Source organism: Oncorhynchus kisutch, linkage group LG19, assembly GCF_002021735.2.
Source record: "Oncorhynchus kisutch isolate 150728-3 linkage group LG19, Okis_V2, whole genome shotgun sequence".
NCBI lineage: Eukaryota > Metazoa > Chordata > Actinopteri > Salmoniformes > Salmonidae > Oncorhynchus > Oncorhynchus kisutch.
The window spans coordinates 64,741,356-64,755,064 of record NC_034192.2 but is presented as its reverse complement, the minus strand read 5'-3'; the positions used below and the strand labels follow the sequence as shown (position 1 = coordinate 64,755,064).

The following is a 13,709-nucleotide window of genomic DNA, read 5'->3' as shown; positions in this document are numbered from 1 at the left end:
ACCCCAATAGATTCTCCTTTTCTTCCTCACTTTAACGAGGACAGCTTCTCCATGCTAAAGGGGATATTAACCATTACCAGGCCCAGGCACATGTACTAGTCTATGGCAACCTAAATGTCAGAACTGGACAATAACCTGACACCATGAGCACACGTAGAGGTGACAGCATTCCATCCCCCATTTGCACCCCTAGGCAAAACTACGACAACATAACCAACCAAATCGGGTCACAACTCCTGCAGCCCAGTAAATTTGACCTCTCAGCTTCCCTTTCATCCCTAAAAATGTAAAGCAGAAAAACGAAGAAAATGAAAAACAATGACAAATGTCTTGATCAAGAATGCAACAACCTAAGAAATAAATTGAGAAAAGTATCCAACCAAAAATGTGTCAAGGATCAGATTTTATCTCCTATGTGGAGACGGTGAAGAGAGTCGAAGGGGAAAGAGGAAACAGTGTTGAAGATATGGAGGTGGATGCATTGCAACCAGTTGATAGTATTTTAATCAATCGGGTGATCTGGATACACTTGTGACGAAAGTGGATTTTGTGGTATTTATAGCTTTAGTGATTATTGTTCAGTACAAGTGTCTAAGAAGTCAAAGAATCTGGATATATCTGCAGCCGAGAAGTTTTTGGGGCTGCAAAACTTCACGGCAGAAGCACTACAAGAACTTTTGTCGCAAGGAAATGTCCCGCCCTCACAGGAGGCTTCTGAGCCTGTGTTGGGATCTGATTAAAATAAAACATTTTTACAGAAAAGCAGGTTGATTTTGTTTGGTAGTTAGTATGATACTTTATTTTTACCCAAATTTTTTCAAATGTTTGGGATCCTTATTATCAACCCGCGCAGTAGTTGGCGGAATGCACATATAATTGTTGCGAACGCCGTTATACCATAGAAGAAAAGAACGGAAGTTACGTAAAAGCTTACTTCCGCTGGATGTTGAACCCAAACCAGAGCAAAGACGTCATAATCCGCTATTAATCTGGGTTTTGAGAAGCAGTTACGGTAAGAGATACTGAAATTGAAGGTTTTGTGGTTAATTTTACAATTTGAATCACTTGTATACGTGTCATCTGTGTTTGTCTTGGGATTTTACGAAATAAGAGTTTCGTGTCATTACACACATTTTAAATATTGGCGTGAATGTCAAGCAAGGTCTTCACGTTAGCAATGGATGTTAGCTACTGGCTAGCTTGTAGCAGGTTGGTCCCGTTTGCAATCACTTTTGTGCAATATTTTTCTAGGTAGCTAATTAGCTAGGTTGTATCGTCTTCATATTTTCTACTATCTGTCAGACACGAGTTTACGTGTTGTAATGTCACTGGCGAAATGACATGTCATCTAATGTTTGGTGTTGATGTTAATTTGGCTAACGCGTTAGTTAGCTATCAATCTACTTTAGCTCGTAACGTTAGTTAATGTAATGTTTGGTATCCAGTTATGCTTGGAAATAAAACGTAGGTATCACGTTCACATTTCTAATCCAGTCTACTGACAGTTACATTTTTACTAACAACCATAACTGTGTTCTTTTATAAATGTGATTACATGAAATGTCTATATTAGTCAGATTCCGACCCTATTCTTACTCAGAGCTGCACTGTGTTCGGACAGGCTTCCTGTTTAGGTTAAAACACTAAGGAGTCGGTACCGGATATGGCTCTGGAAACATACCTCAATCCAGGGATGAGAAATTGCGTTGTATCAGAATTGTCCTATTATCCCAACACGTTTTAATAGCACTCCTTCAATATTCTCGGTGTAACAGTTGGAATAATGGGACAATACAACACCATTTCTCATCATGAATTGAGGTACATTTTCAGAGCCATATCTCGCGCCAGCGCCGCTGTGTATTAATCTAAACCGAAAGCCTGTCTGACCCCAGTGCAACTGCAAGTAAGTGAAGGGTGGTAATATATTCTGACTACTATTGTGGAAAACTGGCTGGTTGTCAATCTTAAGAGGGGAAATGCACATTTGCCTGGCAACTCAAACTCCTTGCTCTGGGCCAAATGTTATGCCCACGGACCTTTAGTTTCTTCTCAATGAATCGGAGTACCGCCCTGACGATTTTCTAGAACGCAAACATTCTTACTGGGTAAAGCGGCTTCTTGAAATTTGCCATTGACTTTAAAACTCTGATTGGTTCGCGAGGATCCAATCGTTGATGAATTGTTTTGTACAACATCTCACATTTTTACTTCACCACAAACTAGGACTGACCCCATTTTTAGTCGATTGTTTGGTCAATAGGCGGTTGGTCGAATGAGATTACTTTAGATGAGCCAGTAAAAAAAAATCATGGTATACAAGACACCTGAGTGGACCTGATACGCTGTGGGGATGGCACAGTCCATCAGTTTAAGACATGTGATAAAAAATTGTATATGGTTATTACGTAAGAACAATGGTTTAACACTAATAAAACAAACATATTTTCTAACAAATGTGCTTTCTCCCGTGTTGGATAGTGTTTGCTGTCTGTGGTTCTGAAACACATCAGCGCGCTGTTGAATTGGTGCCTTTTCCCAAACCATGTTGCGATGTGTAAAGTTAACCAGCATATTTCAGTGCAGGTAGCAGCAGGATGAGAACAGCCCTTGTCTTATTGTCTAAGAAAAGTGAGGAGAGAGGAAACCCCATCTTAATTCTATAATCAATAACCTTAAAAAGACAGTGACTGTGTGATGGACTAGCACCCCCCCCCCCCTCTCTCTCTCCCTGTTGCAGTGACCACCACAGAACATCGGTGCTATTTTAAGTGGTGCAATTCTGAGCCCGGCCCAGTATGATCAAATCAATTGCTGATCGGACTCCCTCTAGTCATTTTGTCTTAATTAATCAGGCTTAAAGCATCAGACAAGCTCAGTGCATTTAGTTGATTTGATTAAAACACATAGGATGTGTTAATGTATGGAGGAATACACATTACTTTTTTGGGGGGACTAATCAATTGTTCCAAAGAATGTGACTTTTGGTGGACCAGTATATTGTTGTGTGACGACTGCATTGCAACATCTAAACTACTGTACCCTTTTCTCATCGATACTCCTACCTTGTCATTTCAGATAGTCTCTCTAGACACCATGGGTCGCCACTTTGGAGATTTGGCCAAGATCAGGCATGTGATCACCTACAGTCTGTCCCCCTTCGAGCAGCGGGCTTTCCCAACTACTTCTCTAAAGGAATCCCCAACGTCTGGAGACGATTCACATCATCCGTCTTCAAAGTTGCTCCTCGTAAGTAATCCCAGAGTTTGGACTTTGGTTTCTGTGAAGAACCAGGCAGGATATTATTAGTTATCAAACATCTCCAGACAAATTCTGGATTTATTTCTGCTCTAGTCTTGATAAATATGGCCTCATAGCCCGATATTAGACCACTGATTAATTAATTAATAAGATGAGGTCTAAGGGCAGTCCATAGACACAACAATTGAGACGAGTCATGTTCCAAGGACTACCTGGTAGCAGCATGTCCGGTGTCCCAACCTACATCCATAATTTCTCTGGTTGGAGAATCACCATTTCCGTCTCTGGGCAGTGAACAAGAAACTATTATATCCAGTTTAGATGTTTAGTCTGTTTGCTGTAGTTGGATAGATGTGTAGAGCGCTTTTAGACTACTTTCATGCTTCTTAAAGCCATGTCCATTGTGACCTAGTCTACGAGAACGGTGCTCTGAGGCACACGGTAAAGACCTCTTTCGATACAATGTCTGTCTGCCTGTGTTAAAATCACTGACTCTTTGGATGTTTTTAAATGGCCTAACTCTACATTCATTGCTTCCTGTATCTTTCAGTGCCTCCCAAGCCACATCCTGTTTTCAGTCGCTAACCGGTCTTCTCCTGTTCTTCTTTTCCAGCAATGATCTGCATGTACCTGACATACACCTGGGGAAACCATGTCCACTCAGAAGGAAAGAGGAAGGTTGCTGCAGACTATGAGAAGGAAGAGTGAAACCTTCCATCTTGCTGCTCTCTGTCTATCCCTGTTTAAACCTTCTCTGTATGTTTTGTCAATAAAGACAATATTTATCTGAATGTTTTCCTATAAATTTGATACCACCTCACCTGTATATTTGAAATGAATGGTTTGCCATCTTTTGCGTGATGGGACACTGCAGAAAGATGTATAAATAAGAATGATCTGTCACTTAGTGTAAAGTTACAATGCAATATTACACAGCAATGAGGTTACTGCCCAATGTGATTTTACACAGGCTAACAGGTCTGTATAAAATACAGTATAGTATACTGTCTATACAGCAGGTAGTCTAGTGGTTAAAGCGTTGGGCCAGTAACAGAAAGGTTGCTGGATTGAATCCCAGAGCTGACAAGGTAAAAATCTTTACTCCTGCCCCTGAACAAGGCAGTTAACTCACTGTCCCCTGTTAGGCTGTCATTGTAAATTTTAAGGTTTGTTCTTAACTGACTTGCCTAGTTAAAAAAAAGTTAAATGTAATTATTTTTAAGTAGTGGGCTAAGTCAGCCTATAACACCATAACCTTTCTAATAAGAATTTTAATATGCAAGAAACAAGTTTAATGTCATTATGGTTCTAGACTACGATAACACCTTTCAAGAATGATCATTGAGTATTTCCTGAGTTAAATTAACCATAAAATTATCTAATTCAATACATATTGTACCTTTGAATAATTAGTCACAAAAGGATCCAGAATGGTCCATATAATTAATCTATATGTGGACACACATTCATATTAGTGGATTTGGCTATTTCAGCTCGTTGCTGACAGGTGTATGAAGTCGCGCACAGCCATGCAAACTACAGACAAACATTGACAGAATGGCCTTCCTGAAATATGTCAGGAGAACACTACCTGCCCGAATGCATAGTGCCAACTAAAGTTTGGAGGAGGAATAATGGTCTGGGGCTGTTTTTCATGTTTCAGGCTAGGCCCCTTAGTTCCAGTGAAGGGAAACCTTAACTCTACAGCATACAATGACATTCTAGACTATTCTGTGCTTTCAACTTTGTAGCAACAGTTTGGGTAAGGCCCTTTTCTGTTTCAGCATGACAATTCCCCAGTGCACAAAGCAAGGTCCTTACAGAAATGGTTTGTTGAGATCGGTGTGGAAGAACTTGAATGGCCTTCACAGAGCCCTGACCTCAACCCCATCGAACACCTTTGGGATGAATTGGAAAGCAGACTGCGAGCCAGGCCTAATCGCCCAACGTCAGTGCCCAACCTCACTAATGCTCTTGTGGCTGAATGGAAGAAAGTCCCCACAACAATGTTCCAAAATCTAGTGGAAATCCTTCCCAGAAGAGTGGAGGCTGTTATAGCAGCAAAGGGGGGATGCAACTCCATATTAATGCCCAAGAGTTTGGAATGAAGTGATCGACGAGCACGTGTCCACATACTTTTGGTAATGTAGTCCATGAACATGCCGTTCTTGTGCTGGTCTCTGTAGACATCCGCGTTGCTTCCAACAATTTTCAAATGCTTTGGCCCTAGTGTCTGGTTTTCGAGACTTGTGCAATCATCATCATGGGACTTTTATACTGAAATCTATCATGTTGAGGTGTAGAAAGTGAGCTTGTTCGAAGGCATCAACGATTTGCCGGCAAGTAGCGCACTCAGTTGCATTTTCATGGAACTAGGGTGGGGATAATGAATTAAACCAGAACGTACATTCAGTTTGCGGTCTGGTCTGTCCTATTTAGGGAATTAACTGTAAGCCTACTTTGTGCTTTTCCATAGTATTATCTGTTTATTAAGTAACATTTTGCGAAGATGTCTGTGGTAGGATTCGACGTCGGGTTTCTGAACTGCTATGTTGCGGTAGCTAGAGCCGGAGGAATAGAAACTGTAGCCAATGAATACAGTGATCGATGTACACCGTAAGTGACACTTATATCTGTGTGGTTTATATGGTGTGTATTGTAATTTTGAACTAGTTTCTCCTAAAGTGATTGAGAAACTAGAGGGATTGGAACACATTTTGTGGCCTTGGCAGCAAGACGGACAAGGGAGGTGCGCCAGCCGGCTAACATTAGCCGAGCCGCGTTGCAACACAGCATGTTCATGTTATTGCTATCTAGAGAGATCCACCCATGACTTGTAAAAACGAGCAATCCTTCTACTCTTAGCTATTTGACCAATTAAACGTTACGCTATTTGACTTGTGATACCTTAATTTACATTCCCCACGTACCATCTTGAGTGTTTTCGAAACAATGGGGGGGTCATTTGTTTTAATGAAGTATGAATGATGACGCATGACTGAGAGGAGGCCTGCAATCTCTCGACATCAATGGACTTGTTCATAGGAATCATTTGTATACTGCTCTGTATTACTAGCCAGCTAAGAACACGCATTTAGATGGGCAATTTAATACTACTGTGTTTTTATCTTCGCTGGCGCTGTTATCTTATTACGGAAAGCCCGGTGAAAACTGACAAGCATTTTACTGATGTTTATTCCGCTGTCATTCTTTCAGAGCATGTGTGTCATTTGGACCACGGAATCGATCTATTGGTGCAGCTGCAAAAAGCCAGGTATGTTTTAATAGAGAACGCCCTCTACTTGATTATTTATTTGACTGGTGACACATTGAGGGTGTGAATCTTCTAGCAAGTTATATGGTTTTCTGCTTATGCATAGAAATAGGGATTTCATAACCAGGCCATATTTGATTACCTGATGGAACTATTAAAAATATAATTATGCATTCATGTCCTCAAAGGACCCCAAATAAAACCACAGGGTCAATTTAGTCAGTCTTTTATATCTAAAGTATTTGATTTCGGGATTTAAGCTATTCCATAATTTTCATTAGGTATCACATCATTAAGTAACTTTTTAATGTGAGATAATTATTTATTTTGCATAATGCAGCATCATTTCCCTGCTAATCCCAAATCAGGTCGTCACAAACTGCAAGAACACAGTCCAAGGGTTCAAGAGATTTCATGGCCGGGCTTTTTCTGATCCGTACATCCAGCGTTTGAAATCCAGCCTTGTTTACGACTTAGCGCAGATGCCTTCGGGCACCACTGGCATCAAGGTAAGGAGAGATAACAGTGACGATTAGTTCTCCTTAAAAAGCTGGGGAATACATGAGTAGGCTTAATGGAGAGAGAGACTACTCATCATCCTTGTCTAATCTGTAATCAACATAGATATTGGTTTATCTATCTGTCTGTCTTTGTCGTATAATATTTTTACGTGTTATTCTGTATTGTACTCTACCTGTGTGAACCCCAAAAGCAATCATTTACGATGACAACTGGTGTCTGTGTGTTCCTTTAGGTGATGTACATGGAGGAGGAGAAGGTGTTCAGCATTGAGCAGGTCACTGCCATGCTTCTGACCAAGATGAAGGAGACAGCTGAGCATGCACTGAAGAAACCTGTGGCTGACTGCGTGGTCTCTGTGAGTTTCAATCTGCAGCGTGCTAGTGTGCACTGGGCGCTACACTTTACTAGAAGGACCAGGAATTTGGTCACATGACTAAAAGACCGGATGTGGAAAAGCATTTCTAGGCCTGCTGGCTAATCACAGCCTGTATCATCCTCCCCAGGTCCCCTGCTACTACACGGACGCTGAGAGGAGATCAGTGGTGGACGCAGCACAGATCGCTGGACTCAACTGTCTGAGGCTCATGAATGAGACAACCGCAGGTATAGAGAGAGCTGTGTTGACCCCTAACAGAGTTACTGTCACTATTTAACTCAACCACACCTTATTGTTTGATATTAAGGTGATTTGCTCTTTCATAATAAAGAATGATTATGCATATCTTCCGTCCAGTGGCGTTGGCGTATGGAATCTATAAGCAGGACCTCCCTGCTCCAGAGGAGAAGCCCAGGATTGTGGTGTTTGTAGACATTGGACACTCTGGATACCAGACCTCTGTCTGTGCCTTCAACAAGGGCAAGCTGAAGTAGGTGTCTTTAATCAGGAGACAGAGGAGGCTATGGGGGTCATGCTGATTCTACAAAATAACAGTTTTTTTGAAACTGAAGTGTCCACGTTTGAATTTACAGACAACTTCAATAACCTTTTGGCTATTCAACCAAACAAGTGCTCTAGTGCCTAGAGTTGATCTGGCCAGGTCACATGGGCGCAGGAAAAATATAATTCTTTTTGCTCATATTCATGTGTTTTAATATCATTTTCTTTTCCCTCAGGTTCTGGCGACGGCCTGCGATCCGGAGCTGGGCGGAAGGACTTTGACGAGATGCTGGTGAGACACTTCTGTGAGGAGTTGGCTAACATATAGTCACCATAGTAACCTAACCTATGGTCACCATAGTAACCTAACCTATGGTCACCATAGTAACCTAACCTATGGTCACCATAGTAGCCTAACCCGTGTTCACAATAGTACGCTAACCCGGGGTTCACCATAGTAACCTAACCTATGGTCACCATAGTAAACCTAACCAATTGGTCACCATAGTAACCTAACCCGTGTTCACCATAGTAACCTAACCTATGGTCACCATAGTAGCCGATCCCGTGTTCACCATAGTAGCCTAACCCGTGTTCACCATAGTAACCTAACTATGGTCACCATAGTACCTAACCTATGGTCACCATAGTAACCTAACCCGTGTTCACCATAGTAACCTAACCTAAGGTCACCATAGTAGCCTAACCCATGTTCACCATAGTAACCTAAGCTATGGTCACCATAGTAACCTAACCCGTGTTCACCATAGTAACCTAACCTATAGTCACCATAGTAACCTAACCAGTGTTCACCATAGTAACCTAACATATGTGAGCATTGTACCTTTTCCGTTTTCAATTATGACTACAGTTTTTGATTGCACTTAGATTCCCATTGGTTGAGTTAATTTCATGTTCAAGTTAACTGCCACGTGATTCTCCGCCCATGTAGGCAGCCTTGAACTCTCCCGCTCAACTAGGAGAGGGAGGCTACTGAAGTTGAAACAGTGAATTCCGAGAGAGTGAATAACGCGAGAAATACGTAATTGTAAGAGAATAGGGAGGCTAATACATACAAAGAAGAAAGAGAACCGTTTCAAAAATATCTGTCTGACATCTCGCTCCCACCCAGCATGAAAAACGGCGACCACGCTGCAATGATTCCTGAGTGAACGCAGCGCTCTAGTGCAGTCAGTACACAACACAGGATCAGATGGTGACAGGGGTACCAGCAGGGTGGTGACAGGGGTACCAGCAGGGTGGTGACAGGGGTACCAGCAGGATCAGATGGTGACAGGGGTACCAGCAGGATCAGATGGTGACAGGGGTACCAGCAGGGTGGTGACAGGGGGTACCAGCAGGATCAGATGGTGACAGGGGTACCAGCAGGATCAGATGGTGACAGGGGTACCAGCAGGATCAGATGGTGACAGGGGGTACCAGCAGGATCAGATGGTGACAGGGGTACCAGCAGGGTGGTGACAGGGGTACCAGCAGGATCAGATGGTGACAGGGGTACCAGCAGGGTGGTGACAGGGGTACCAGCAGGGTGGTGACAGGGGTACCAGCAGGGTGGTGACAGGGGTACCAGCAGGATCAGATGGTGACAGGGGTACCAGCAGGGTGGTGACAGGGGTACCAGCAGGATCAGATGGTGACAGGGGTACCAGCAGGGTGGTGACAGGGGTACCAGCAGGGTGGTGACAGGGGTACCAGCAGGGTGGTGACAGGGGTACCAGCAGGGTGGTGACAGGGGTACCAGCAGGATCAGATGGTGACAGGGGTACCAGCAGGATCAGATGGTGACAGGGGTACCAGCAGGATCAGATGGTGACAGGGGTACCAGCAGGATCAGATGGTGACAGGGGTACCAGCAGGGTGGTGACAGGGGTACCAGCAGGGTGGTGACAGGGGTACCAGCAGGGTGGTGACAGGGGTACCAGCAGGGTGGTGACAGGGGTACCAGCAGGATCAGATGGTGACAGGGGTACCAGCATGATCAGATGGTGACAGGGGTACCAGCAGGATCAGATGGTGACAGGGGTACCAGCAGGGTGGTGACAGGGGTACCAGCAGGATCAGATGGTGACAGGGGTACCAGCAGGATCAGATGGTGACACGGGTACCAGCAGGGTGGTGACAGGGGTACCAGCAGGGTGGGGACAGGGGTACCAGCAGGATCAGATGGTGACAGGGGTACCAGCAGGATCAGATGGTGACAGGGGTACCAGCAGGATCAGATGGTGACACGGGTACCAGCAGGGTGGGGACAGGGGTACCAGCAGGATCAGATGGTGACAGGGGGTACCAGCAGGGTGGTGACAGGGGTACCAGCAGGGTGGGACAGGGGTACCAGCAGGATCAGATGGTGACAGGGGTACCAGCAGGATCAGATGGTGACAGGGGTACCAGCAGGATCAGATGGTGACAGGGGTACCAGCAGGATCAGATGGTGACAGGGGTGCCAGCAGGGTGGTGACAGGGGTACCAGCAGGGTGGTGACAGGAGTACCTGCAGGATCAGACAGACAGGGGTACCAGCAGGATCAGATGGTGACAGGGGTACCAGCAGGATCAGATGGTGACAGGGGTACCAGCAGGGTGGTGACAGGGGTACCAGCAGGGTGGTGACAGGTGTACCTGCAGGATCAGACAGACAGGGGTACCAGCAGGATCAGATGGTGACAGGGGTACCAGCAGGATCAGATGGTGACAGGGGTACCAGCAGGATCAGATGGTGACAGGGGTACCAGCAGGATCAGATGGTGACAGGGGTACCAGCAGGATCAGATGGTGACAGGGGTACCAGCAGGATCAGATGGTGACAGGGGTACCAGCAGGATCAGATGGTGACAGGGGTACCAGCAGGGTGGTGACAGGAGTACCTGCAGGATCAGACAGACAGGGGTACCAGCAGGATCAGATGGTGACAGGGGTACCAGCAGGATCAGACAGACAGGGAAGACCGGTTTACAGAGCTCAGGTGAATTTTGCAGTATATTAACAATATTAGTGAATAATACAAGATCTTGATTTGATGGGTAGACGAACAGTCAGGGGTGGAAACGTACCCTACTGTTATACTAAAAGTGACCTAGTAAAATACTACTTGAGTTAAAAGTCTAAAAGTATTTGGTTTTAAATTTAGTTAAGTATCAAAAGTAAATGTAATCGCTAAAATATACTGAAGTATCAAAAATATAAAATGTAAAATTCCTTATATTAAGCAAACCGGACGACATGATTGTCTTGTTTTTTTAAATGTATAGCCAAGGCAGACTTCAACACTCAGACATAATTTACAAACTAAGCATTTGTGTTTAGTGAGTCTGCCAAATCAGAGGAATTATAGAGATGACCAGGGATGTTCTCTTGATAAGTGTGTGAATTAGACCATTTTCCTGTCCTGCTAAGCATTCAAAATGTACTTTTGGATGTCAGGGAAAATGTAAGGAGTAAAAAGTAGATTATTTTCTTCAGGAATTTAGTGAAATAAAAGTAAAAGTTGTCAACAGAATAAATTGTAAAGTAAAGTATAGATACCATAAAAAAATGACTTAAGTAGTACTTTAAAGTATTTTTTTACATAAGTACTTTCCACCATTGCCTGCATTAGCCTTTTTAAGCTTAAGCTTAAAGCTACAGGGATCTGAGAATAATGGTCATTTCAATTACTGAACCATTGAATCTATTCTTGGATAATATAATGTATAAATGTACACCAATATAATTATTTGTCATGCCTCATTTTAGGAGGATCCGATTGTGACAGCGGTCTCAGCAGGGTCGGGCAGGGTCAAGGAAGACCAGTCTGTGATGGAGGTGAGGTTCATTTCCTCAGATACACTTTATTCTCTCTGTGCAACAAACACTGGACCAGCCAGATGTTATTTTTGTTATTTTTATTTTTATTTTTTCTGTCAAACCTCTAAAGTTGATTTCCAAACTGTATCATGGGTTGATGATAGAGTTTTTTTTCCCAATGACACAAAATATGCAAAACAAAAATGTGAGGAAGACCTGGGAGAAGCTATTGATGATGATGAATGGATACAGATGTGTTTGAATGTCCAGTCATGTTCATATAATTACTTATTATTAATTTTATAATATAATTTCATCTCAGACATAGATTACTACAGTTTAAGACCATCCATAGGAAGTACTCAATGCCAGTGTAACTGAATATCACTCACTCAGAAATGTAATTCCTCTGCTGGAGGTGTAAAATACAAAATGGGACATATTTGCATATGTTCTGGTCTTGTGAAGTCTGGCTAAGTTCTGGCAAAGAGAGTTATTTTATCTCATCACAGATTCTCCCTTCTTCTCTATATATGCTTGAAAATTATTGATACTGGAGACTGTTATCTGAAGGAACTGTGTAACTTAACATTTATAGAGGCTAAGAAATGCATTGTCATTCATTGTAAGGTTTGTTATTCTCCCACAATATCATGTTTTGTATCACTAGATGTGATTTGTTACCAGTTTAAGGATATACTAGGAAACTTTCATAAGGTCTGGACACTAAAGGAGTCGCACCGTATTCTATGTCCCAAATAGCACTCTTTTCTCTTTATAGTGCACTACTTCCCATATGGTTCTGGTCACAAGTAGTGCACTATATAGGGAATAGGGTGCTCATTTGAATCACAGATATGGATCGCAACCTTGACAAAGCCACAAGAGTTTCTTGATTTGCTTACATTTCATTCAGAGAGCTTTGACGCTGCTACGCTCAGAGAGAACACACAAAGTATTTCAATCATCTTCGTCATCCTGTAAATAATGAAAGACATTCTAAATGGAAGGTTTTCTGATTGACGGGTTCAAATGGGCACAGACACACTATGATGCTAGCTTCATCTCTCTCATTCTCTCTCTGCTTCTCTCTCCCTCTCTCTCTCATTATCTCTCTCCCTCTCTCTCTCTGTTTCTCCTGCTCTCTCTCCCTCTCTCTTTCTTCTCTCTCTCCCCACTCTGTCTCTCTCAGTTCCACGAAGTTGAATAAAAGAAATTGCAAACAATGTATTCATAGAAATGTGCTTCTATCCCAAATAGATTTCTTAAATATAAAACACTGCTGGAATGTTTTAGAATATATATGATGCTTTCATTTTTCTACCGGTCTCCTGAGCCTATAATCAGTGCATTTGCATTCAGCCAGCGAAATGAGCTAACTTACTTCTAATTCATCAAACACATTGGCTGAGCGTTTAAGCAGTTCAACATGTAGCTCTGTAAAAGGAGGGGATATTGCCGAGAGCAGACCCATTTACTGTAAAAACTACAGAAGATGAAATGAAGATGAAAATAAACACAAAAAGATAAATAACATTTGGGAAAAGAAGGCACATTTGGTTATTCTTTCGTAAATAGTTTTGTTGTTGACCATTGTGAGTTTTGACAGAGCACAACGGCCACACATAGAGTCAACTCTGATTTTCCTTTCAACGGGATCGTCATTTTCCGGAAAGAGGATGTGATATTTGTGAAATATACCTTTGCTTTTGTTTCCTGCTTTCTGAATAACTTATTATGGCCAGGAAGACACACAAACTTATACATACACACATAAACACACACACTTACATATACACACTTACACACACACACTTACATATACACACTTACACACTTACATATACACACTTACACACTTACATATACACACTTACACACTTACATATACACACTTACACACTTACATATACACACTTACATATACACACTTACATATACACACTTACACACTTACATATACACACTTACA

General features: G+C 42.6%; 1 protein-coding gene and 1 pseudogene across 1 annotated transcript; both read left to right on the top strand.

The window, feature by feature from the left end:
- The first annotated feature begins 1,099 nt into the window (after window positions 1–1,099).
- On the top strand, window positions 1,100–4,052 carry LOC116355021 (cytochrome b-c1 complex subunit 8-like; annotated as a pseudogene).
- Window positions 4,053–5,459: 1,407 nt separating this feature from the next.
- Window positions 5,460–8,216, top strand: LOC116354983 (heat shock 70 kDa protein 4-like). The gene is made up of 7 exons (XM_031797273.1): window positions 5,460–5,877; window positions 6,478–6,535; window positions 6,904–7,044; window positions 7,290–7,412; window positions 7,561–7,660; window positions 7,791–7,923; window positions 8,171–8,216. The coding sequence occupies exons 1-7, from the start codon at window positions 5,771–5,773 to the stop codon at window positions 8,214–8,216; spliced, it is 708 nt and encodes a 235-aa protein (XP_031653133.1). The 5' UTR covers window positions 5,460–5,770.
- The last annotated feature ends 5,493 nt before the right edge of the window (window positions 8,217–13,709 follow it).

Excerpts from the sequence above, each read along its gene's own strand:
- LOC116354983 (XM_031797273.1), top strand. The coding sequence starts at position 5,771 with ATGTCTGTGGTAGGATTCGACGTCGGGTTTCTGAACTGCTATGTTGCG. Across the intron at positions 7,413-7,560 it reads TGGCTGACTGCGTGGTCTCT|GTCCCCTGCTACTACACGGA; the intron begins GTGAGTTTCAAT and ends CATCCTCCCCAG. Across the intron at positions 7,924-8,170 it reads TTCAACAAGGGCAAGCTGAA|GTTCTGGCGACGGCCTGCGA; the intron begins GTAGGTGTCTTT and ends CTTTTCCCTCAG.